This window comes from Schistocerca nitens, chromosome 12 (assembly GCF_023898315.1).
Source record: "Schistocerca nitens isolate TAMUIC-IGC-003100 chromosome 12, iqSchNite1.1, whole genome shotgun sequence".
Taxonomy (NCBI): Eukaryota; Metazoa; Arthropoda; class Insecta; order Orthoptera; family Acrididae; genus Schistocerca; species Schistocerca nitens.
The window spans coordinates 14,500,983-14,527,887 of NC_064625.1; the positions used below are offsets into that span (position 1 = coordinate 14,500,983).

Below are 26,905 nucleotides of genomic sequence, written 5' to 3' on the forward strand. Positions count from 1 at the left end.
GTGTGGTTAATTGACTAGTACGTTTTTATTGACAACGACAGATGGTTTCGTTTTACTGTAACATTTTGGTTGTTTTCGCTAGTATGTAATTTATCGCTTACGTTACGCGAGATTCTCGCACATTACACTAGTGCCCTCTCTCGTTAGATGTGTTCCATAGCGCCAGCTTGATCTGTTTGACACTAGAACACAGGTAAACTGGTTCCATATTTTCTATTTTACATAGATGTTTTTAAATGGTCTGATATGTTTTATTTATTAAGACAGAAGGTTTGAATTAGCACAACTTTTAATAATTTTGATGCGCTTACCGAAACCTTGGTCAAGAATTTTAATAAATCTTTATCCTGCAACTGTTTTGGCTGTCATCATTTACCGTGAAGAATTTCAACAGTTGCTGTTTCAGAAATGTTTAAAATCTTAAGTTATTCTTATGTCATCCTACATGCGAATTTTTAAGAAACGCCATTAACAGAATTTGTAACGTAACTGTAACAAGTTATCGATAATGGAAATGCGACGCGGCACAATCACGCTTGAGTTTTATAGGATAGCACTGTAATGAGACCTATTAAAATATCTTTGTTAAAGAATACATGAAACAATTTTTGCACTAAGAATGATGCGTGCCAAGCCACAACACCACCAATGCAGCACAATTACAAATATACTCTGACGAACCGAAGAACTGCCTGCCGCGACGCCGTATGCAGCCCGGTGGCCCTGAGGTCACGTGACGCGGTGAGAGGAGTACACGAGCGGAGCATAGACGAATTGGGAATCGTTCTAGCAGCGATAAGTGGCGCAAATGCGAAAATCCGTCGACTTTAGCGATTTTGACAAAAGCGAGATTGTTCTGCTCCAGTGCCTGGGTGCGAGTATCTCGGAAATGCGGAGCTGGTCGACTGTTCGCAATCTACTGTCGTGAGCACCTGTGGAGAGTGTCTGATGAATGTTGAAACCACGAGCAGGCGACAAGAAGTTGGACGTCCACACCTCGTCACAGAACACATGGGTCTGGAGGTTCGCCCCCTCTCTAAAGGAGGATAGGCAGCGGCGATGTGTGTCAGATGTGACGTCAGAGTCCAGTGCTGGCGCAGGCAGCGGTATCTTGGAGCACACCTATCAACCTGCTGTTGAACACGGTGTTCCGCAGCAGAGGACCCCTACATGTTCCCACATTGACCCAACAACGTCTTAGGTTGGCATACAGTGGGCCCGGGATCATCGAGACTGGAACACGGACCAACGGAATCCTGTCGCCCGGTCGGGTGAATCCCATTTATTGTTAAACCAGGTGGACGGTCGTGTCCAGGTACGCCGTCATCCAGGCAAATGGCTCCTCGACGCGTGTAGCTCACCACGGACGCAGGCCCGTGAGGGCAGTTCCGTGTTATTCGCCTCGGCTTACACCGACCTGCGGAAGTAATCGAAGGCAGCGTGACGGCTGTGGAGTATGTGAACATTATTAGGGACCTCCTGTAGACCCTCATGCTTGGCGTCTTCCAGCACGATAACTGTCTTACAGGGTCCGAATCGTGCTGCACTGGTTTGAGGAGCATCACAGTGAATGACTTGGCCATCAAATTCGACTTACCTGAATCCGATGAAACCCAACTCGGACGCCGTCGACCACCAGTTCCGCGCCCACAGAATGACAGCCCGTAAATCAGAGGAAGTGCGTAGGCATCTGGCTTCACAAACCTCTGGAAACCTAAGTACTTGTCCAATCCGTGGCACCCAGGATCACTGCTGAATTGCGATCCAGAAGTGGACCAACATGTTTTTAAGTAGGTGGTCATAATTTTTTGGCTCATCAGTGTATGAAATAACAACATCTGACAAAAGAAAACTGAGACACCCGGTACGGGAAAAGTAAACGAAATGAAACTTCACCAGTTAAGATGGTATGCGATATTATTTCAGTTATAACAAAACCGCTTTTAGAGATATTTAACCATTAATTCCCATTGATAAACAGCTTCACAGCACCTATGCAGTCTCTATCTACGAGGGCAGTTCAATAAGTAACGCAACACAGTTTTATTCTGAAGCGGGTTGGTTTTATCCAGCATTCCGATACAACATATTATTCCCCACTCTTTTTTCTACAAAACCCCACTTTCCAGCGCTACGCCGCCTTACTGGGACAGCCCGTGTGCCAGCATGGTACCACTCTACTGGTAGACGTCGGACCCAACATCTTACTGCACCAATAACCTCCCCATCATCCACGCGCTGCTTTCCATGAATACATCCTTCATTCAGCCAAACAGATGAAAGCTCTTTAAGATCTTACGCGGCAAGAAACCTAGCAGCCACACACCTTTAAGAACCCATCTGGTAGACGAGAATGCCCACACTACCAACTGAGACGTCCAGTTGAGTAGCGAGGTGTTTGATGGTGATCGGTCGATGACGTCGAATGAGAGTGTCCGCACGTACAAACGTTGCAGGAGACACAGCTATGTGTGGCCCGTCGGCACGCAGGAGATCGGACAGGTTTCCGCGTCTGCCAACGACTCACCGTGCTTTTGTTCACTGACAAATCTCTGTAGACATTCTGCAAGCGAATATGAATAATTCCGATGCTATGGTGTTCCGCAAAAAAAAAAAAAAAAAAAAAAAAGAAAAAACCCAATGACATCTCTCCGCCCAGAACACACCTCCATTACAGACGCCATTTTGAAGGCTATGTATAGCGTCGCCACCAGTCGGAACTTCATCAAGCTGTGGAGCCTCAAGCGGGAATATTCAACGATGTCCCACACAAACATTGCGCATTTTTTCAACTGAAATTGGCCGAGAAAAAATGTGTTGCGTTACGTACTGAAGGTCCATCGTAAGTTAAGGTAAATAATAATTCATTCTTATCAACTTTAGAACCGGCGTGTTTCATTAGTCTCGCCACTTAATATCCATCCCAGAGAACTCTCCTTGTGAACGCCGAAATGTTGGATGTTGAAAACTGAAATGAATTTGTAAGATCATCATTTGTGTCATTAAATATTTGTTGCTATTTTGCTTAACCTGAAAATAACGAGAACAAACCTTGCACCTCACCCGCCACCAAGCACCAGTCCAGCCAACATGAACATAACAAAACATGCACACACATATACATAACACATGCATCCACTCACCTGCTTATTCCATCAGGAGCAGTTGCAAATGTAACTTCACAGAATGAGCGCTGTAACTTAGATAACCAGGCAGCGAGTTCCATTTCCCATTGACTTTTATACTTCTGCAATCGTTTTACTTCTGTACCGTTCCAATCTTTTTGACACGTTTTTTTCGTTGTAATACACTGAAGAGCCAAAGAAACTGGTACACCTGCCTAATATCATCTAGGGTCCCAATGAGCAGACGCAAGTGCTGCAACACGACGTACTACAGACTCGACTAATGTCTGAAGTAGTGCTACAGGAAACTGGCACCATGAATCCTGCAGGGCTGTCCATAAATCCGTAAGAGTACAGGCGAGTGGAGATCTTTTCTGATCAGCACGTCGCAAGGCATCCCAGACATTTTCAATAATGTTCATGCCTGGGGAGTTTGGCGGCCAGCGGAAATATTTAAACTCAGAAGAGTGTTCCTGGAGCCACTCTGTAGCAAGTCTGGTCGTGTAGGGTGTCGCTGCAATTGCCCAAGTCCGTCGGAACGCACAATGGATATGAATGGATGCAGGTCCCATATCACTCCAACTGTACACGCCCCACACCATTACACAGCCTCCACCAGTTTGAACAGGCCCCTGCTAACATGCAGGTCCACGGATTCATGAGGTTGTCTCCATACCTATAAACGTCCATCTGCTCGATACAATTTGAAACGAGACTAGTCCGACCAGGCAAAGTGTTTCCAGTCATCAACAGCCCAATGTCGGTGTTGACGGGCCTAGACGCGTAAAGCTTTTTGTCGTGCGGTCATCAAGGGTACGCGAGTGGGCGTTCGGCTCCGAAAGCCCATATCGATGACACTTGTTGATGGCCCAGCGTTGAAATATGCAGCAGTTTGCGGAAGGGCTGCACTTGTGTCACGTTGAACGATTCTCTTCGTCGTCGTTGATTCCGTTCTTTTTCCGACCGCAGTGACGTCGGATATCTGATGTTATCCCTGATATTCACGGTACACTCGTGAAATGGTCGTACAGGAAAATCCCCACCTCATCGCTACCTCGGAGATCCTGTGTCCCGTCGCTCATAAATTAAGGATAATTGCAGAATGTGGTGCCACACAACGTGGCACTACACAAAACTGGCGCTGATAGCATAGGCACATAGGGAACACACACGACACAAATCTGTTAAGTCCACCTTACTGGTGATAACTTGAGAAGACCGTCCCAAAGAACATGTACTACAAATCGCCACTGTTTCCTGCGCATGTACCCCGACATCACTATGGGATATGATCACCATGCACACGTACACAGGCCGCACAACGGGTTGGCATACTCTGGGTCAGGTGGTCGAGCAGCTGCTGGGGTATAGCCTCCCATTCTTGCGCCAGTGCCTCTCGGAGCTTCTGAAGTGTCCTAGGGGCTTGAAGACGTGCAGCGATACGTCGACCGAGAGCATCCCAGACGTGCTCGGTGGAGTTTAGGTCTGGAGAACAGGCAGGCCACTCCATTCGCCAGATATCTTTTGTTTCAAGGTACTCCTCCACGATGGAAGCTCGGTGGGGCCGTGCGTTATCATCCATCAGGAGGAAGGTGGGACCCACTGCACCCCTGAAAAGGCGGACATACTGGTGCAAAATGATGTCCCGATATACCTGACCTGTTACAATTCCTCTGTCAAAGACATGCAGGGGTGTACGTGCACCAGTCATAATCCCACCCCAAGCCATCAAACCACGATCTCCATACAGGTCCCTTTCAAGGACATTAAGGGGTTGGTACCTAGTTCCTTGTTCACGCCAGATGAAAACCCGGCGAGAATCTCTGTTCAGACTATACCTGGACTCGTCCATGAACATAACCTGGGACCACTGTTCCAATGACCATTTACTGTGTTCTTGACACCAGGCTTTACGGGCTCTCAGGGGTCAGTGGAATGCATCTTGCAGATCTGCGGGCGAATAAACCGTGTCTGTTCAGTCATCTGTAGACTGTGTGTCTGGAGACAACTGTTCCAGTGGCTGTGGTAAGGTCCCGAGCGAGGCTACCTGCAGTACTCCGTGGCCGTCTGCGGGCACTGATGGTGAGATATCGGTCTTCTTGTGGTATTCTACACTGTGGACGTCCCGTACTGTAGCGCCTGGGCACGTTTCCTGTCTGCTGGAACCGTTGCCATAATCTTGAAATCACACTTTGTGGCACACGAAGGGCCCGTGCTACGACCTGCTGTGTTTGACCAGCCTCCAGTCGCCCTAATATTCTACCCCTCATACCGTCACCAAAATGTGTTCTTTGAACCATTTTCAACACACAGTCACTATTAGCACGTCTGGAAATGTCTGCACACTTACTCGCTGCACCGTACTCTGACATGCACCAACACACCTCTGTGTGTGTGGACTGCTGCCAACGCCACCGTGCGACGACCGCAGGTCAAATGCACCGCACGGTCATAACCCGAGGTGATTTAAATCCGCAGACCGCCCACCAGAGCGTTGTTTCACCATGTATCAGCATTATCCTTAATTGATGAGCATGAGTGTATTACAGCATCAGTAACCTATCGAACAGTTGCGCCAGACACTTGTTGTCTTATATAGGCGTTGCCGACCACAGCGCCGTCTTCTGCCTCTTTACATATCTCTCTATTTGAATACGCGTTCCTCTACCAGTTTCTTTGGCGCTTCAGTGTATAATCGCTGTCTGTTTCGTCCGTTTCATGATTAAGATTACGTTTTGTAGGTGATCAGGGTATATTCAGTTTAAACGTTGCCTATGTCCATCATTAATTATTACATAAATGAGGTTCTTACCAGTTGCAAAGAATATGAAATTGACGGGTTCTCATTGTTTCTCGATTGAAACTTTGGCATCGACAATACTGACCTGTTTCAGTTTGTCAAAAATGTTCAAATGTGTGTGAAAGTTTATGGGACTTGACTGCTAAAGTCATGAGTCCCTAAGCTTACACACTACTTAACCTAAATTATCCTAAGGACAAACACACCCATGCCCGAAGGAGGACTCGAACCTCCGCCGGGACCAGCCGCACAGTCCATGACTGCAGCGCCATAGACCGCTCGGCTAATCCCGCTCGGCTTCAGTTTGTCAGCCGACCCTTACACACAAAATTAACGAGCACCTTTTGTGGTCTTTTAATGGTTTACCTATTATCGATCCTAAAAAAAAATCAAACTTTGAGAAATAAATTATTTTCACGTACTTCATTGTCCAAATATAAAATAGAGAACAATGCCCGAAATAACGTACAGTACTATATTACAAAGCACGGGTGGCAAGTCATCAAGTAATGATGAAAGGAGGGAAAATATACACATACTGGACGAAATATTAATAAGGACAAAAATAGGTGAACCTACAAAGTTCTTTTATTGTTATTTCAAAATTTGTTACACATATTTACAAACAAGGTACAGTACACAGTTCTGTCATTTTATGTAAAGCTCTTCTATTTGTACAGCTGTAATTGCATTTGAAAAATAAATCAAATGAGTATTCTGAATATTACGTCGAGTATAAGTGGTGTAAATATTTATAGAGTTCTGGAACCTCGTTTCTGTTAATATATCGAATGCGCTATAAGCTGGCTATTTTTCACTTTCGACTTTCATGCACTGAAGACTTCTCGTCATTTCTGGCCTGACTTCACGCACAGGAATGTTTGTATCAGTCTTCTTTTCGCAGGGTCGCAAACATGTTTTGGGAAGACTTGTAACGTGGAACATTTAACCTTTCGAGTTAGACAGTCACCAACTGCAGATGGAACCTTAGCGCAAGTTAGAAATATGGCAGATTCTACAGGATTTACACATCACCATATTTGTGAAACCTGTGTCCGTGACTGAATGTTAGCTGTTAGAACAAGAAAAACATGCAGAAACCTGTCGTTTGTTTGTCACGACACGTTCTGGCGACTTAGCTGCATCCTCATTTGAAAGTCTTCGGCGTAGCTCTTGTGTACGCAACGCTCTTAATGTCCAGCAGTTTTGATCCACCAGCGGTATGTTTTACGGTAATAAGCTCTGCAACCAAACATTACCCATTTTCTGCATCATCACTGTAAATCACTGACGAGCTAAACTCAGAAGACTGCCAACTAAAAATGGAAGTACAGTCAGCCAAATCCGCTGTCTCAAGTTCATATTACTCTAGCTAAGGTTTTTTTTTATGAATTCAGCAAGTTTTCTCAGACCTACATTACCGTAGTCATGGCCTTACGTGAACAAGGCATAGAAGAACTGTCGAAGGAAAGGGACAGCACTTATCGCCCAAGCAAAATTGAAGGGGATGAAAAGCAGCAAAAAGTGCAGTAGCGACTTGCTTCCTCTCAAAATTGGGAATTCATCAGTGACAGGATTCTCCTGTGTAGGAAGCAAGATTGCAAAGCATGATACAAGTGAGGAAGGCGTCAGGAATATACTGGCACAGACGTAGAGAGCTTTCTTCATCTACAGAACTTTGCTGGTAGCAGATATTGTGGAAATGAGGATGGAGTTCCTGAAAGAGTTCGTCAGCAGCAGAGCATTGTACATGGAACACTGTATAAGTACCGAGAAAAAGACACTCGAAGCATCTGTAATGTTTTGCTATCGGAGAACATTAAAAGTGGGCAAACAAAGCACAGATACGGTACCTAAAGTGAAATTTAAGAGAAAACTGTCTCAGCCTATCCACATAAACACAGGTGTACGCCAAGGCGATGGCCTATCCCTAGCTCTTTTTAATTGTGTTCCAGAGAAAAACTGAGAATTTTGAATGCGCAACTGAATGAATGTAATATTTGACCACTAAGGCTGGGAAGAGGAAACAGAAATATTGCTACAAACTATCTCGCATTTGCAGATGGCTTTGCTATACTTTCTAAAAACGTGACATGTGCTATAATACAAAATAATTCTTTAGAAGAAGTAGGCAATAAGACTGGCTCAAGAATTTCTGCAGGAAAAAACAGCAAATTTTTTAAACAAACATTAAAAATACGACGAAATTTCTCAAAACAGACATTAGACAAATAGAGAAGGTCAGAAAAATTAAAATGTGTTGTAATAATTCAAGAAAGTGGTTCCGAAAAAGCCGCTATGGAAGAAAGGACACACAAAATGGGAGGGGCATATCGTATAACTATATGCCTTTACAATAAAAAACGCCTCCCTAAAAATGCAAAAATAAGGCGTTAAAGTACAACAGTCAAGCTAGAATGTGTATATACAGGCGAATTTCTAACACTAAACTATATTTTAGATAAATTAGAAAAATACTAGAAAAATGATCTATTATTGAAATATTAGGCCCACGAAGACGCGTGCAAGGTTGGAAATTACGTATCGATGATGAAATTTATCGAAACGTAGGAAAAATACCGGAAGTAATGGGAAAGATTGTCATTTTCTGGCCATTTATATCGAATTTAAGACAGTACAACAACCAAAAAGATCGTCGAATATTTCTCGGATAAAAAGTCAGTCAACTGGATACACGAAATAAAATAAACGATTTAAAAAATAACATAAAAGCTAAAGAAACAACTGAGAGAGAAGTCTGTAGGGAACAAGTATTGAGTACGGAGGGAGTGAATGGTAGAAGAGTGAAAGAAACTGCTCTGAAGCGGCCAGAAAGTGTGAGGGAAAAACATATTCTACGGATGAAACAGTACTAGAAGAAAAGAAACGAACAACGAATAAGTAATGTAAATTGGCACGTGGTCCTTAGCTGGCCCATCCGAGAACAATACAAATTGAGAAGTACTAAGAAAAAATGTCGAGGAACGAAGTTTGTGTTATAGGCTTGGGAGGAGAAGGAACAGGATACTGGGACGTTTGCTGTGGCACTCAGGATGGAGTATTAGCTGCTGAAAATAGCAGGGAGCAGATAGGTCTAGAATATGTAGAACGGAGTTTAGAGAATGTTGGGCACAGTAGTTACGCGGTGGTGACTGGGACAGCAGAAGATGGAGGACAGTACCACAACAGTCGTGAGGTCGATGATTAAAAATCAATCTGCTGGTCTAATAAAGCAGACTTCCAGTCCAGACTTCACTCTCGCTTCGCAGACTGTATTCGGGATTCGTACGCTCCTTCCGAAATGTCCTGCAGTACTAACAGAAGTACTTTTTCATTAATCCGACTATAGAAACTATAAATATCAAGGGTCCGGCCATAGAGCCCAGTGTTAATTCAAGCTCTGGCCAAAAAATCTGACACAGCCGAAAGTATTTTGCCCTAACTTCTTTATTTTGACCGAAAATATGAAAATTACAGCCATAGAACCCTGCAACAATTGAGACCCCCTCACGCCTGGCGCTATTGAGAGAGCTTTCATCATTCGTCCTTAACTCGATTACCTAGACAGAAACGAGCAATGGACGACCTCCATCGTAGCACTATTTATTACCAGGATACGTGGCACTCCAAAAACTATGATTCAAATTCGATCATGCATCTGTACGTATTCAAAGAACCAGCTTTTAAACCGGGCTACCAGGCCCTTTGTTAGCTTACACAGACAGAAGATAGTGCTTGTCATATCTGAGGAGGTCTGTACTCCAGCAGTCGCGACACATGGCGTTTTCGGAAGTAATAACAGTCCCTAGAAACAGAGTTCTGTGATAGTTCAGTTCGTTACCATGGTACCTGGTTTTTAAGAAGTTAATGAATGTTAAATTATGCTCATTTAGACTGAAAATGTAAGTGGTTCGTGTATAGAGCCCCATAGTAGCTGAGGCTGGAGCCAGATTACCTGACAAGTTATATTTACTTCATGTAGATAAACTAAACACGTGGTCGAGACATAATGCCCTGTAGCAGCTGACGGGCATGGTACTGCCCTTCAGAAATCCTGGTTGTTGTCAGGACATCTGACACTAATGAAACAATTAATCCCTAACTCTGTTATCTGGATTGAAAAGTGCCATAGTCTTGAGTTGGAGCCTAGTAGCACTTACAGTAGTTAAAAGACACTTATACTGACTATGGTCATAGAGTTGAAAATAAACTGGTGTTCGTGGTAACTGAGGTTGTAGCCAGGCCACATTTTTAGTTGATACGCAGACAGAAGATGAGAAGGTTTTGAAGGCAGACTCTGCCAGTAACTGAGGTGTGGTACAGGTCCCTACAGTAGTCAGGTCGCAGCCAGGACAACCGGAATTTCCGAAACCGTTGGTCATGGACTTGCTTGAAACAGCAATGGCCTTGAGATGGATTTCTGTGGTAGTTCAATTTGTCTCCAGCATCTCGGAAGATAACGATCTTTAAATCGACTTGCTTATCAGAGTTGAGAATAAAAATGTATCACAGAGCTCCATGGCATCTTGGGTTATAGCCAGGCTACCTGACATTTGACTTCAGGTTAGTTACACCGATTGAAGATGGCAGCGGTCTATAAATAGCATCCTGTAGTAGTTCAGCTGCGTTGGTGTGTGCTATGGCACTTCTGGTTGTTGAAAGGACACTTGGCACTTTGTAAACCATTGCCACATAGCTCCATTATCTAGGCTGGAAATGCAGTGGTCTGGAGATGGAGCCCTGTGGTGGTTCTTCTTGTCAAAAGAGATTTTAGACAGCAACGACCCTTAAATGGACTGCGTTCATACGAGATCAGAGTTGAGACAATGGTCCAGATATAGAGCTCCATGGGAATTTAGATTGCAGCTAGGCCACCTACCGCTTTATCTGTAGCTGTTATGCTAAGAGAAGATAACAGTTTAGAGATAATGCCGTGTAGCAGTCCAGGTGGGCCACAGCTCCTCTGTAGCAGCCTAGGTTGTCGCTAGGACACCTGCCACTTCTGAATCCACTGATCACGTGGACTGAAAATGACAGTGGTCTTGAGTTGTGACTCTGTGGTAGTTCAGTCCGCCATTAGGTCACCTGGCATTTCGACTATGGTCTTAGGAGCTGAGAATAAAAATGGGTAGAACTTGGGGACCGATGGTAGCTCAGGATGTCAAATTAAACACTTTTCAGTCGTCTAGTTTTCAAACATTTTATTTGGCTGCCAGTTTCAGAGATTTACAATGCCATCTTCAGGCCCCTGAAAAACATGTAGGAAGATTCCATCCCGGATCTGATCAAAACAGGGGCGAGGAATACTGGTATTAGTAGATTTATGCTTGCTATAGCGATCATTTCAACCATCATCTGTCGGCAGTCGCAGATGATGGTTGAAGGTATCGCCATAGCAAGCGAAATCTGCTGCCCCGTTTTGATCAGAACATAGGTGGAATCTTCCTGCAAGTCGGTCAGGGGCCTGAAGATGGCGTAGGAAATTGACGAAACTGGTAGCCAAATAAAATAAGTTTGGAAACCAGATGACTGAACGGTGTTTGAACTGACACCCTTTATTGAACAGCCGAGTGCCACAACCATCTCTGAAAAAGTGGACCTACAGAGACTTGATGGTATCTCAAGTCGTAGCCAGCCTACCCGCCTTTAGGTGAGTTATACAGACTGAAGAGAACAGCGGTCTAGACATAGTGTCCTGTGGTGGTTGTGGTGCTCCAATGGGTCTCACAGCGCAGTTCGAGGAACTCTTGGCACTCGGTAAAGCATTGTACTCTACCTCGATTATCTAGACTGGAAATGCAGGGGTTTGGAGTTGGAGCCCTGTGGTGGTTCTGGTAATCAGAAGACAGTTTAGACGGCAGTGACCTTTAAAGAAAACATGCATATAAGAGACGAAAAGAAAATTGGTCCACACATAGAGCCCTGTGGTACCTGAGATTGCAATTAGGCCAACTGTCACTTTTTATTTAGTTGTTACATCAACACAAGAAGACAGGGTTCAGAGATAGTGCCATCTAGTAGTTCAGGTGGGCCACAGTTACCTGTAGCAGCCCAGGTTGTTGCTAAGACATGGACGCTTCTGGAACTATTGATCACGTACAGTGAAAATGACAGTGGTCTCGGGTTGGGGCCCTGTGGTGGTTCAGTTTGTCACCAGGATATTGCGCACCAGAAGGTAATCCATTACACTTGAATGGACCGTGGTACCGGCCAGTTGTAACAGGGCCAGCCGTGTCCCTGATCCCACAGGCTGAAGACCGGCTAGTGGCAGGCGGGAGGTGGCCTCTGCCAGCACGCGGGCAGCTCCTCGTAGACGTGCTGCAGCTCGTGGTGGTGGGGCGGCAGCGGCAGCGGCGCCGGGGGCGGCGTCGTGCACATGTGGTGCAGCTGCAGCCCGCCCACGCCCAGGCTGAGGGCGGCGTCGCGGCGCAGCGTGCCGGCCGCCGACTGTGGGGGCGGCGGCACGTCGTACGTCGCCGCCTGCATCGGATCTGCAACACGACGCACCGCTGCGGTTAGCTCGTGGCTTGCCGCCAGCTGACGTCAGAATGACGTGTGACTTGATGCGACCACAGAAGTCGATAGCAGTAGGCCAGTAACCTGCGAGTGACACGACCTGCTCCCTCGTGTGAATGGACCGTCGGAAATTTCGACATATTCGGAAATAAACAACCAAATACACTGAGGTGACAAAACTCATGTGATAGCGTTATGCACATAGACAGATGGCTGTAGTACCGCGTACACGAGGTACAAAAGGGTAGTGCATTGAAGAACGTCGTCTTGAGAATGCCTTGAGAATGGCAGGGTGTGCTCCTGTCGAAATATCGGCGGTGTTCGACGACGTCACCCGGCAGCAAACCCGTAAGTTATTTGAACATTCAATTCGCCGGGAAAAGTTAAGGTCTCACATTGTTTACCTCTACGGAGAAATGTATCGTTGCCTGCGGAGGTTGAATAAACTTCGCAGCAGTAGCGTAAGGTTGAAATGTGCATTATCGTTTTTATTGGAGTGTGGAAACCATAGTGTGGTTCCAACGTTTGCTAAGGTAGTGCATCATATTAATTCTCCTGCCGCCAATCGCATCAACCAACGTGCTGGTTTAGCTCTTGTTCGTGAAAGCATCCACTACACTCGCCGTAAATTACATTTTGTTTGTAAGGAATTATTTCAGCTTCATTTAATGATGGCGTCTAATGTTTCTGAATTCTCTTGGGATTGGGTGGACGGTGCCTCTTGTTTGCAGTCTGACTGGGAATTTCAATCTGTAACTGCTCGTCATTCGGCAAAGTTTGAACGTTTCCTTTTCTCAGTGTCTAATTCTAATTCTCGACGTTCTGTGATCAATCTCACGGAGAAAACGTTTGACGACGCAGCTTTGTCTGTGCTGGGGAAAGGTTTGAACTTCGCACCGACGCCTAAGAGTTTGCCAGTCGTTGATTTTATTAGTTCTATCGAGCAGGCTGTTTATAAACTACCTTCCGAGGCTGCGGAAGAGGTTAGGAGGGAAGCTTGTCGTGTGTTGACTGGGACCCGTCCACCCAAGTGTAACATTACAGCAGCTGAAGCGGCTGCTTTACGTTCACTTAGAATGGATCCTGATATTGTTATTTTACCTGCGGACAAGGGAAACGCCACCGTTTTGTTGAACAAGCAAGATATATATATATATATATATATATATATATATATATATATATATATATATATGAAAAAGGCATTTGTGCCTTGAGAATGGCAGGATGTGCTCCTGTCGAAATATCGGCGGTGTTCGACGACGTCACCCGGCAGCAAACCGGTAAGTTATTTGAACATTCAATTCGCCGGGAAAAGTTAAGGTCTCAAGCTGTCATTTGTACTCATCGGATTCATGTGAAAAGGTTTTCGACGTGATTATGGCCGCTCGACGGTAAATGACAGACTTCGAAAGCGGAATGGTAGTTGGATCCAGGACATGGGATATTCCTTCGGATAGAGTTAGGGAACTCAATATTTCGAGATCCACAGTACGAAGAGTGTCTCGAGAAACGAAATTTCAGGTATTACCTTTCACAGTGTCCAATGGCCTTCGCTTAGCGACTGAGAGCAGCGTCGTTTACGTAGAGTTCTCAGTGCTTACACACAAGCAACACTGCGTGAAATAACTGCAGAAGTCAGTGTTGGACGGACGACCAACGCATCTTCTGAATGTGAATGTCGTGTGACTAGGGCCTCCCGTCAGGTAGACCGTTCGCCGGGTGCAAGTCTTTCGATTTGACGCCACTTCGGAAACTTGCGCGTCGATGGGGATGAAATCATGATGATTAGGACAACACAACACCCAGTCCCTTAGGAGTGACATTCTGTCGCGCTGACCACTCAGCTACCAGCGGCGGACAACGTATCTGTTAGGACAGTACGGTGAAATTTGGAGTTAATGGGCTGTGGCAGCAGACGACCGACGCGACTGCCTCTGCTAGCAGCACGGCATCGCCTGCAGCAACTCTCCCGGGCTCGTGACCACGTCGGTTGGACCGTAGACGACTGGAAAACGTGGTCTGGTCACACGAGTCGGGACCTGTTGGTAAGAGCTGACGTTAGGGTTCGAGTGAAACGCAGACCCAGCGAAGCCATGGACCCAGGTTGTAAACAAGGCACTGTGCAAACTGGTGGCGGCTCCGTAAAGGTGTGGGCTGTGTTTACATGCAGCGGACTGGGTCCTCTGGTCCAACTGAACAGAACACTGACTGGAGATGTTTATGTTCGCCTACTTGGAAACCACTTACAGCCATTCATGGATTTCACGTTCCCAAACAACGACGGACTTTTCATGGATGACAATGCACCATTTCACTGGGCCATAATTGTTCGTGATTGGTTTGAAGAACATTATAAAAATTCGAGTGGATCATTTGGCCAGCCAGATTGTCCGACGTGAATTTCATTTATGGGACATAATCTCGAGGCCAGTTTGTGCAAATAATTCTGCACCGGGAAACCTTTGCAGTTGTGGACTGCTGTAGAGGCAGCATGGCTCAATATTTCTGCAGGAGACTTGTAACGACTTGTTGAGTCCCCGCCACATGCAGTTGCTCCACTACGCAGTCCACAAGCGTATCTGACGCGACATTAGGAGGTATCGTATGACGTTTTGTCACTTCAGTGCGTTTGTGACAAGCAAGGAAACAAATGTCATTCCTGCTTGTTTCACTCACAGCAATTTAATTTTTCGTTTTTTAATCACACTGTAGCCACAAAATCGAACATACTCCTGAGATAGAGCGTTCTTGTATGGAAACTACCGGGTGATCAAAAAGTCAGTATAAGTTTGAAAACTTAATAAACCACGGAATAATGTAGATAGAGAGGTAAAAATTGACACACATGCTTGGAATGACATGGGGTTTTATTAGAACAAAAAAAAAAACAAAGTTCACTAAATGTCTGACAGATCTCTTGCGCGCGTCGTTTGGTGATGGTGTGCTCAGCCGCCACTTTCGTCATGCTTGGCCTCCCAGTTTCCCAGACCTCAGGCCGTGCGATTATTGGCTTTGGGGTTACCTGAAGTCGCAAGTGTATCGTGATCGACCGACATCTCTAGGGATGCTGAAAGACAACATCCGACGCCAATGCCGGACCATAACTCCGGACATGCTTTACAGTGCTGTTCACAACATTATTCCTCGACTACAGCCCTTCTTGAGGAATGATGGTGGACATATTGAGCATTTCCTGTAAAGAACATCATCTTTGCTTTGTCTTACTTTGTTATGCTAATTATTACTATTCTGATCAGATGAAGCGCCATCTGTCGGATATAATTTGAACTTTTGTATTTTTTAGGTTTTAATAAAACCCCATGTCATTCCAAGAATGTGCATCAATTTGTACCCCTCTATCTACATTATTCCGTGATTTATTCAGTTTTCAAATTTATACTGACTTTTTGATCACCCGGTACATCGAACATTGCAGAATATATTTCTGTTACGTTAATAAGATAGTCCCAGAATCGCGGATGGAAAAAAAAGGAATGTTAGAACTTAGCATAACATGAATCTACAGCCTTGAGGTCCGCAATCCGCGTCTCTAACCGCTAGCCAAATATCACTTTCTACAACAGTATCATTCATTTTAGGGTCTTCTCGAAGGCGAGTTATGGCGCCATTCTTATAGAGTCGTTCGTCGTAACGCAAAGTTTCGGCAGAATCTTTGATTGATTATCCTAGCGTCGTATACATCGGGTGAGGTGATGGAGAAAATGTGGAAAATGCTCTGCTAAAAATGTCCATGAAACGTACAATGAAGGAGCAAAATATTATGACCAATTTTTTTTTTTAAGGAGACCAATTTCAGTGAATAAAATATTTCAGGGTAGTCTGACACACAAAATACTATGTAACAGGATGAATATAGTTTAATTTAATTTGATTTATTCAGTATTTTAGGTTTGTTGTCATATGGCAACAAAGTGAATATATTATGCTATTATTGATCGTTCAGATGCAAAGACATGGAAATAGTCTGTTCTATCATTAAGCATCATTTTACATACTTTAAAAATGTAATTAGATGTGACGGACGTTCCAGAAATAATTCACTCTTCCAGATGTTTTCCCGTGTATTTACGTAATTCCGACCTTCAGCAACGATAATCGATTTTGAAGTGTTCCTGACAACATAAAGACGCTAAACACAGGCTAGCTCGATGAAGTCAAACTGTGTTTATTGCCAGGCAGCAACATACGAGTGGTTTCCTTAAAATTGTACGTTAATTTACGGTTCGTTGCAAAACAACACCGTAAAATAGGAGGTTAATAGCGTGTTGGTCCGCTTTTGAAAGAGCAGTGATTAGGCGTGGCGTGGACTCCACAAGCCCTCTGTGCGCTCTGGAGGCATATGGCAAGGATCAAGCAGTTCCCGAAAATCACGAGCCGGTGGTTTCTGGACACGGAGTTGGCACCCGATAGCATCCCACGCGAGTACCATCGGATTTAGATCAGCGGTATTTGGTGGCCCACTTGGATGGGTGACCATTCGGTCTGCCTATCACTGTTGGCAAGAGCGGTGCACTCGGCCCTTATGAGGCAAACTGAGGAGCTGCTTGATTGAGAACTAGCAGTTTCGGTTTCGTAAACCGACATACGGTCGACAGAGCGATGTGCTGACCACATGCCACGCCATATCTGCCTTCAGTGGCGGCGGTGGGCTGAGGACAAAACGGCGGCCGGTCGGTATCGTTGAGCCTTCACGGACTGTTCGGACGGAGTTTTAGTTTTACAATTTGGTGGCCAAGATATCGACTTGAGTTCAGTATCACGTTTCTGAAACCACTGTAGCACGGTTCTGACGCGGGTCTTCTCGGTGACTGTGGGGTGTGGCAGCTTGACTTACCGATGAAGGAGGAGGTCCTGGGCGAGCAGAGGGCGTGGGAGGGGCTGAGCACCGCCGCCAGCAGGAGGCCCTGGCCGCCCATACCGCCCCCGCCGGCCCCCGGGCGCGCCTCCACCCCCGCCGCCTCCGCGCCCGCCGCTCCCGAAGGCTGCACGAAGACTGGGCTCAGGAAGACCGGCGCCGCCACTGTGGACACACGACGGACTATCATCTTCCTGGATTTCTGCAGAGGGATGCCAGCCCATTCTTCCTGAGCGCCAAAACCAGAGAAGGAATTGTTCATCACAATAATAAACCTGGTGTAAACATTACGCCATGTATTCTTCCGCGTTTGCTTGAATCTCATTCGATTTCGTTTCGAGTGGAGCGGAAATCAAACTGTGACCAGTACAGTCATGTACTATCATAAGGATACGCTTTATGCTGAGTTAAACGCACGTAGACTGTACGATGACGCGGGACAACGGCATTACCGGCACATTAAACTTGGACAGCACTGGCCAACCAGCGGTCCAATTAGCCTACAATGATGTGAGCAGTTGCAGTTCAGAACTAAAAAGAGACGGGCAAAGAAACAGTACAGCTTCGAATGTCACTTAATTTTTAAAAAGAATGAAATAATATTCAGGAGAACTCCAGCACTGACGCGCTCTTCTTAGGTGACGAGACGGAGAGCACAAAATGCTAAAAGACCTGTTATTTCTCGGGACAAATCGCTTAGCTTGGCTCCAGGTCAGTTCCGTTGGGTTCACATTATAATGGTACAGCGGCAAAAGTAAAAATGCAGCATTTGTATGCAGTGCGTGATGCTGTGAAGATGATTGTTTTCTGTGTTTCTACGACACTCATCTACATCTGTGCTATAAAACACTGGACATAGTTCAAATAAAGAGTATTTGGTTTTGCATTTTTGCCTTAAAAATGAAATTGTTATTTTTTTCTAAATTTAAGGAACCTTTATTAACAGTCATTCAGAAAATGTCGCTAGTTAAGAATTTATCTTTGAAATGAAAACAGGAATTTCGCGTGTAGTATGTAATTAGAAAGAAGAAGACGTGCATTATTAATTAAAAATAATGATGAATTTTACAATTACGAGATGTAGGCATTCCAAATTGAACGAGGAAAATAAATGACTTCCACGAGACTTGAACCCGTGAACCATGACTTGCAGTGAACAATCAATCTGCTACACTACCGGTGGCGCTATACATAAAATGTAAATACGAAATTTGACTATATCTAATACATTCATAAAGGCGAACGGTGGACACATCCGATATTAAGGTCCACTCATAGATATCCGGAACTTTTGTTACAGCAAAAATTCCCCCAAACAAATATAACACCTGTAAATAATGTTGCACTAAATACAATGATGTTACTTCCAACCGCAGAGAATGAAGTCAATAAAACTGTTCAAAAACTAAAACACAAAAGGTCAGTAGGCTTAGATGAAGTACCAATGAGTGAACTGAAACAATGCATAGGGATTACACAGTGCCGCTTACAAATATAATAAATGAATCCTTCACATCAGGGACATTTCTAGAGCAGTTAAAAAAGGCAAGAGTTGTACCTTTGCTTAAGAACGGAAATGCAGAAGACGTAGAAAATTACCGGCCCTGCTGTCACCATTCTCAAAAAAAATAGAAGCAATTACGAAAGACATATTAATGAATTACCTGAATAAATACAATCTTTCAAGTGAATCGCAGTTTGGTTTCCGAAGTGGCAAAAATACGGGGTCAGCCGTAGTAGAATTAACAAAACTTGTACTTGATACTCTTGATAAAGAAGAGTGCGTCACAGGCACATTTTTGGATCTTTCTAAGGCGTTTGATACAGCAGACCACAAGATTCTATTAAATAAACTAGAAGCATTAGGAATAAGAGGGGTAGCTAATGACTGGTTTCGATCATACGTGACAGGGTACAAAGAGCAGAGATAACACATACTTCAAATACATCTAAGCATTTAGTAAAACACTTATCAGAACCAAAATACATTAATATAGGGGCCCGCAAGGTAGCATATTAGGACCAATACTATTCCTGACATACATCAATGACGACTTCCCTAGTAGCGTCACTCTTCGCTGATGGCAGTAATATTATAGTCACTGAGAAAACAAGACAACTCCTTGCAGAGAATGAAAATGAAACTCTCAAGGAAGCATATGATTGGTCAATAAGCAATAAAGTGACACTGAACATAAGGAAAACTAATGCCATGAATTTCAGTTTGAAGAGGAAAAATGACAATGTTAAGTTAAATGTAGATGGCACCTCTACAGACTGTGTATGTTGTTGCGGTCTTCAGTCCTGAGACTGGTTTGATGCAGCTCTCCATGCTACTCTATCCTGTACAAGCTTCTTCATCTCCCAGTACCTAATGCAACCTACATCCTTCTGAATCTGCTTAGTGTATTGATCTCTTGGTCTCCCTCTACGATTTTTACCCTCCACGCTGCCCTCCAATGCTAAATTTGTGATCCCTCGATGCCTCAAAACATGTTCTACCAACCGATCCCTTCTTCTAGTCAAGTTGTGCCACAAACTTCTCTTCTCCCCAATCCTATTCAATACCTCCTCATTAGTTACGTGATCTACCCACCTTACCTTCAGCATTCTTCTGTAGCACCACATTTCGAAAGCTTCTATTCTCTTCTTGTCCAAACTAGTTATCGTCCATGTTTCACTTTCATACATGGCTACACTCCATACAAATACTTTCAGAAATGACTTCCTGACATTTAAATCTATACTCGACGTTAACAAATTTCTCTTCTTCAGAAATGATTTCCTTGCCATTGCCAGTCTACATTTTATATCCTCTCTACTTCGACCATCATCAGTTATTTTACTCCCTAAATAGCAAAACTCCTTTACTACTTTAAGTGTCTCATTTCCTAATTTAAATCCCTCAGCATCACCCGATTTAATTTGACTACATTCCATTATCCTCGTTTTGCTTTTGTTGATGTTCATCTTATATCCTCCTTTCAAGACACTGTCCATTCCGTTCAACTGCTCTTCCAAGTCCTTTGCTGTCTCTGACAGAATTACAATGTCATCGGCGAACCTCAAAGTTTTTACTTCTTTTCCATGGATTTTAATACCTACTCCAAATTTTTCTTTTGTTTCCTTTACTGCTTGCTCAATATACAGATTGAATAACATCGGGGAGAGGCTACAACCCTGTCTCACTCCTTTCCCAACCACTGCTTCCCTTTCATGCCCCTCGACTCTTATAACTGCCATCTGGTTTCTGTACAAATTGTAAATAGCCTTTCGCTCCCTGTATTTTACCCCTGCCACCTTCAGAATTTGAAAGAGAATATTCCAGTTAACATTGTCAAAAGCTTTCTCTAAGTCTACAAATGCTAGAAACGTAGGTTTGCCTTTTCTTAATCTTTCTTCTAAGATAAGTCGTAAGGTTAGTATTGCCTCACGTGTTCCAACATTTCTACGGAATCCAAACTGATCTTCCCCGAGGTCCGCTTCTACCAGTTTTTCCATTCGTCTGTAAAGAATTCGCGTTAGTATTTTGCAGCTGTGACTTATTAAACTGATAGTTCGGTAATTTTCACATCTGTCAACACCTGCTTTCTTTGGGATTGGAATTATTATATTCTTCTTGAAGTCTGTGGGTATTTCGCCTGTCTCATACATCTTGCTCACCAGGTGGTAGAGTTTTGTCATGACTGGTTCTCCCAAGGCCATCAGTAGTTCTAATGGAATGTTGTCTACTCCCGGGGCCTTGTTTCGACTCAGGTCTTTCAGTGCTCTGTCAAACTCTTCACGCAGTATCTTATCTCCCATTTCATCTTCATCTACATCCTCTTCCCTTTCCATAATATTGTCCTCAAGTACATCGCCCTTGTATAAACCCTCTATATAGTCCTTCCACCTTTCTGCCTTCCCTTCTTTGCTTAGAACCGGGTTGCCATCTGAGCTCTTGATATTCATACAAGTGGTTCTCTTCTCTCCAAAGGTCTCTTTAATTTTCCTGTAGGCAGTATCTATCTTACCCCTAGTGAGACAAGCCTCTACGTCCTTACATTTGTCCTCTAGCCATCCGTGCTTAGCCATTATGCACTTCCTGTCAATCTCATTTTTGAGAAGTTTGTATTCCTTTTTGCCTGCTTCATTTACTGCATTTTTATATTTTCTCCTTTCATCAATTAAATTCAATATTTCTTCTGTTACCCAAGGATTTCTATTAGCCCTCGTCTTTTTACCTACTTGATCCTCTGCTGCCTTCACTACTTCATCCCTCAGAGCTACCCATTCTTCTTCTACTGTATTTCTTTCCCCCATTCCTGTCAATTGTTCCCTTATGCTCTCCCTGAAACTCTCTACAACCTCTGGTTCTTTCAGTTTATCCAGGCCCCATCTCCTTAAATTTCCACCTTTTTGCAATTTCTTCAGTTTCAATCTGCAGTTCATAACCAATAGATTGTGGTCAGAGTCCACATCTGCCCCTGGAAATGTCTTACAATTTAAAACCTGGTTCCTAAATCTCTGTCTTACCATTATATAATCTATCTGATACCTTTTAGTATCTCCAGGATTCTTCCAGGTATACAACCTTCTTTTATTATTCTTCAACCAAGTGTTAGCTATGATTAAGTCATGCTCTGTGCAAAATTCTACAAGGCGGCTTCCTCTTTCATTTCTTCCCCCCAATCCATATTCACCTACTATGTTTCCTTCTCTCCCTTTTCCTACCGACGAATTCCAGTCACCCATGACTTTTAAATTTTCGTCTCCCTTCACTACCTGAATAATTTCTTTTATCTCGTCATACATTTCATCTATTTCTTCATCATCTGCAGAGCTAGTTGGCATATAAACTTGTACTACTGTAGTAGGCATGGGCTTTGTGTCTATCTTGGCCACAATAATGCGTTCACTATGCTGTTTGTAGTAGCTAACCCGCACTCCTATTTTTTAATTCATTATTAAACCTACTCCTGCATTACCCCTATTTGATTTTGTATTTATAACCCTGTATTCACCTGACCAAAAGTCTTGTTCCTCCTGCCAGCGAACTTCACTAATTCCCACTATATCTAACTTTAACCTATCTATTTCCATTTTTAAATTGTCTAACCTACCTGCCCGATTAAGGGATCTGACATTCCACGCTCCGATCCGTAGAATGCCAGTTTTCTTTCTCCTGATAACGACGTCCTCTATAGTAGTCCCCGCCCGGAGATCCGAATGGGGGACTATTTTACCTCCAGAATATTTTACCCAAGAGGACGCCATCATCATTTAATCATACAGTGAAGCTGCATGTCCTCGGTAAAAATTACGGCTGTAGTTTCCCCTTGCTTTCAGCCGTTCGCAGTACCAGCACAGCAAGGCCGTTTTGGTTAATGTTACAAGGCCAGATCAATCATCCAGACTGTTGCCCCTGCAACTACTGAAAAGGCTGCTGCCCTCTTCAGGAACCACATGTTTGTCTGGCCTCTCAACAGATACCCCTCCGTTGTGGTTGTACCTACGGTACGGCTATCTGTATCGCTGAGGCACGCAAGCCTCCCCACCAACGGCAAGGTCCATGGTTCATGGACAACAAACAAATGCAAAATTTCTAGGAATGAATATTTATTCTCAGTTGAAGTGGTGTGAACACACAAAGGTACTTGCAAACAGAATGTCATCAGCATGTTATGCCCTTGGAATCCTATCATCACTGTGTAACATTCAGTGTCTTTTAGTTACATATTATTCATGTGTACACTCAGTTCTTAGCCATGGCATTCTTTCTTGGAGAACAAATGCACAAAATATGAACACAGTTTTCAAACTCCAGAAAAGAGCCATAAGTATAATAATCAAAAATACTAGTCGAGCTCATTTCAAAAACCTGTTCAAAACACTTTGGTTTTAACTGCTCCATGTGAATACATTTACCAGTCAGTTGTACATCAAAAATAACGTTGGTAATTACTGCACAAACAGCTCTGTCCATGACTATGCAACAAGAGATAGACTCAACTTACATTTACCAAGAAAAAATTAACATAAAACTCAAAACAGCATCTTCTACCAAGGAATGAAACTGTAAAATAAATTACCGAAAGTGATTAAAGAAATTGCAAAAATACACTTATTTCAAAAGGCGGGTAAAAAGTACCTGTCATGTAATACATTTTATACATTGAAGGATTACTTATCTAAAACAGAGTAGGGGTTTGATAAAAAAGTGTTATACAAATAAATAATAATAATAATAATAATGATTATAAAATATCCAACATTCCACATAACACCTTCACTTTACGTTTTTTTCCTTCTTCTTTCCTTTCTAGAAATACACTCCTGGAAATGGAAAAAAGAACACATTGACACCGGTGTGTCAGACCCACCATACTTGCTCCGGACACTGCGAGAGGGGTGTACAAGCAATGATCACACGCACGGCACAGCGGACACACCAGGAACCGCGGTGTTGGCCGTCGAATGGCGCTAGCTGCGCAGCATTTGTGCGCCGCCGCCGTCAGTGTCAGCCAGTTTGCCGTGGCATACGGAGCTCCATCGCAGTCTTTAACACTGGTAGCATGCCGCGACAGCGTGGACGTGAACCGTATGTGCAGTTGACGGACTTTGAGCGAGGGCGTATAGTGGGCATGCGGGAGGCCGGGTGGACGTACCGCCGAATTGCTCAACACGTGGGGCGTGAGGTCTCCACAGTACATCGATGTTGTCGCCAGTGGTCGGCGGAAGGTGCACGTGCCCGTCGACCTGGGACCGGACCGCAGCGACGCACGGATGCACGCCAAGACCGTAGGATCCTACGCAGTGCCGTAGGGGACCGCACCGCCACTTCCCAGCAAATTAGGGACACTGTTGCTCCTGGGGTATCGGCGAGGACCATTCGCAACCGTCTCCATGAAGCTGGGCTACGGTCCCGCACACCGTTAGGCCGTCTTCCGCTCACGCCTCCAGTGGTGTCGCGACAGGCGTGAATGGAGGGACGAATGGAGACGTGTCTTCAGCGATGAGAGTCGCTTCTGCCTAGGTGCCAATGATGGTCGTATGCGTGTTTGGCGCCGTGCAGGTGAGCGCCACAATCAGGACTGCATACGACCGAGGCACACAGGGCCAACACCCGGCATCATGGTGTGGGGAGCGATCTCCTACACTGGCCGTACACCACTGGTGATCGTCGAGGGGACACTGAATAGTGCACGGTACATCCAAACCGTCATCGAACCCATCGTTCTACCATTCCTAGACCGGCAAGGGAACTTGCTGTTCCAACAGGACAATGCACGTCCGCATGTATCCCGTGCCACCCAACGTGCTCTAGAAGGTGTAAGTCAACTACCCTGGCCAGCAAGATCTCCGGATCTGTCCCCCATTGAGCATGTTTGGGACTGGATGAAGCGTCGTCTCACGCGGTCTGCACGTCCAGCACGAACGCTGGTCCAACTGAGGCGCCAGGTGGAAATGGCATGGCAAGCCGTTCCACAGGACTACATCCAGCATCTCTACGATCGTCTCCATGGGAGAATAGCAACCTGCATTGCTGCGAAAGGTGGATATACACTGTACTAGTGCCGACATTGTGCATGCTCTGTTGCCTGTGTCTATGTGCCTGTGGTTGTGTCAGTGTGATCATGTGATGTATCTGACCCCAGGAATGTGTCAATAAAGTTTCCCCTTCCTGGGACAATGAATTCACGGTGTTCTTATTTCAATTTCCAGGAGTGTACTTACCCCCAAGCTATGCATAGCACGATACTAACACCTCTTCCTCTTTCTGAGCTCAACATCTCACTCATTATGGAGGGATGTTGGCTCAGTTTTTCAGGATAGCAAATGGGAAGTTGCAGTACAGAAAATGGCCCAGAGATCACTAGTGTGCGTGTGTGTATACGAATTAGCTTATTTTAAATTGAACTAAATTTGTAAATACTTTGACATGTCCTATATCCTTGCAAAAAGAGATCTACTGATGAATAAAGCTACTACTACTACTACTACTACAGTCCCCTTGGAGAACTCTGTAAATTTATGAAAAACATTAAGGACAGCCTATTGATCGACACTTTTTAACCGTGTTCCACAAGCGTGTTTCACAATGGAACAGTAAGCTGCCTCAGCCATTTTCATACTGGATATTAACAGCGCGACAATCAGGGACCAACAGTGCAGAGGCGGTGACTGTACACGATTTTTGAAATAAAAACTACATAGCCAAAGCGTGATAAAGAAATACGTTGACGGGGGTTAATACATTTGAATATCTTTAAAGTTTCATTTAATGTAACGTAGCAGTTATACAGGGTGCACACAAAGTCCGGGAACATTTTCAATTATTTATTGCATAAGAACTAAATATTGTACTGATGTTATACATATTGCATATTGAAGAGAAACTCTGAAAGTGTTTCTTACAAACATTCGATATGCGAACCATGAGTCACCCGGCAGACGTGAATACGGTAATCGAATTCTTGCCATACCCGTCCCAGCATGGCATCATCGACTGTGGCAGTTGCTTCCCATATTCTCTCCCGGAGCTCTGCTACATCACGTGGTTCACGTGGTAGAGGCAATACATACACCAGATCTTTAATGTGTCACCACAGAAAAATGTTACACGGAGTGACATCTGGTGATCGGGGAGGCCATTTCATGAAACAGCTGCCCGCTTCTGTAGCACGGCCGACCTGTTGATGCGGCAGCTTCGTGTTCAGGTACCCACGAACTCCACGATGAAAATGGGGTGGAGCTTAATCCTGCTGAAAGATGAACGGAGGGTCCGACTGCATTTGAGGCATCAGCCATTGCTGATACATGTCCAAGTAGAAATAGCCATTGTCAGTGCTCTCGGCGAAGAAGAATGGCTCGTACAGTTTTCGACGTGACAAGGGACAAAAAACATTTACCTTTGGGAAATTACCCTCAAATTCAGTGCATTCAAATGTCTCTGAGCACTATGGGACTTAACAGTCCCCTAGAACTTAGAACTACTTAAACCTAACTAACCTAGGGACATCACACACATCCATGCCCGAGGCAGGATTCGAACCTGCGGCCGTAGCTGTCGCGCGGTTCCAAACTGAAGCGCCTAGAACCGCTCGGCCACACCGGCCGGCTCAGTGCATTCGTGTGGACGCTTTGTACCCCAGATTCGACTACTATGCCTGTTCACTTCCCCATTAGTGTGAAAAGTGGTTAAAAATTAAGTGATCAACAATGACATCGCAATCCTCATTCAGTTGTTGTCGTCATTGAGCTTCTGCACTAGCTCCAATTTCAGTGATTTTATAGACAGCCTCTGTCGCAGGACTTTCCACACTGTCACTGGAGCCATTTATAGTTCACGGGATGCACGACGCACCGATTTCTTTGGACTCATTATGAATGTCTCGTACGCGCTCCACATTCACTTCACTCACACTGGGACGCCCGCTTCTCTTTGCCGGGAACAAGCAACCCGTCGTATCGAATATGTTGTGCCAGTGGTAAATGGCGTATCTTGTTGGTGGCTTCTTACCGTACTTCGTTGTAGACATCCATCGAAAAGCTGTAGCACTCTTGTTTTTGTCGAACTCCGACACACAGAAAGCTCGATCCACA

General features: G+C 44.5%; 1 protein-coding gene across 2 annotated transcripts in view; it reads right to left on the reverse strand.

The window, feature by feature from the left end:
- Positions 1 to 6,491: 6,491 nt before the first annotated feature.
- LOC126215027 (nascent polypeptide-associated complex subunit alpha, muscle-specific form-like) overlaps positions 6,492 to 26,905 on the reverse strand; it is a 241,824-nt gene continuing 221,410 nt past the window's right edge. Inside the window, exons 11-13 of one of the 2 annotated variants that reach the window (XR_007542076.1) lie at positions 17,300 to 17,485; positions 7,338 to 12,416; positions 6,492 to 7,297 (exon numbers count right to left, since the gene is read on the reverse strand). Coding sequence is in view for 1 of the 2 variants with exons in the window: in XM_049941653.1 (XP_049797610.1) it covers positions 12,187 to 12,416; positions 17,300 to 17,485 (416 nt within the window). In the remaining variant the exon portion in view is untranslated. Of the gene's footprint in view, positions 12,417 to 17,299; positions 17,486 to 26,905 lie in introns of both variants that reach the window. The other variant, XM_049941653.1, reaches the window with a different exon arrangement.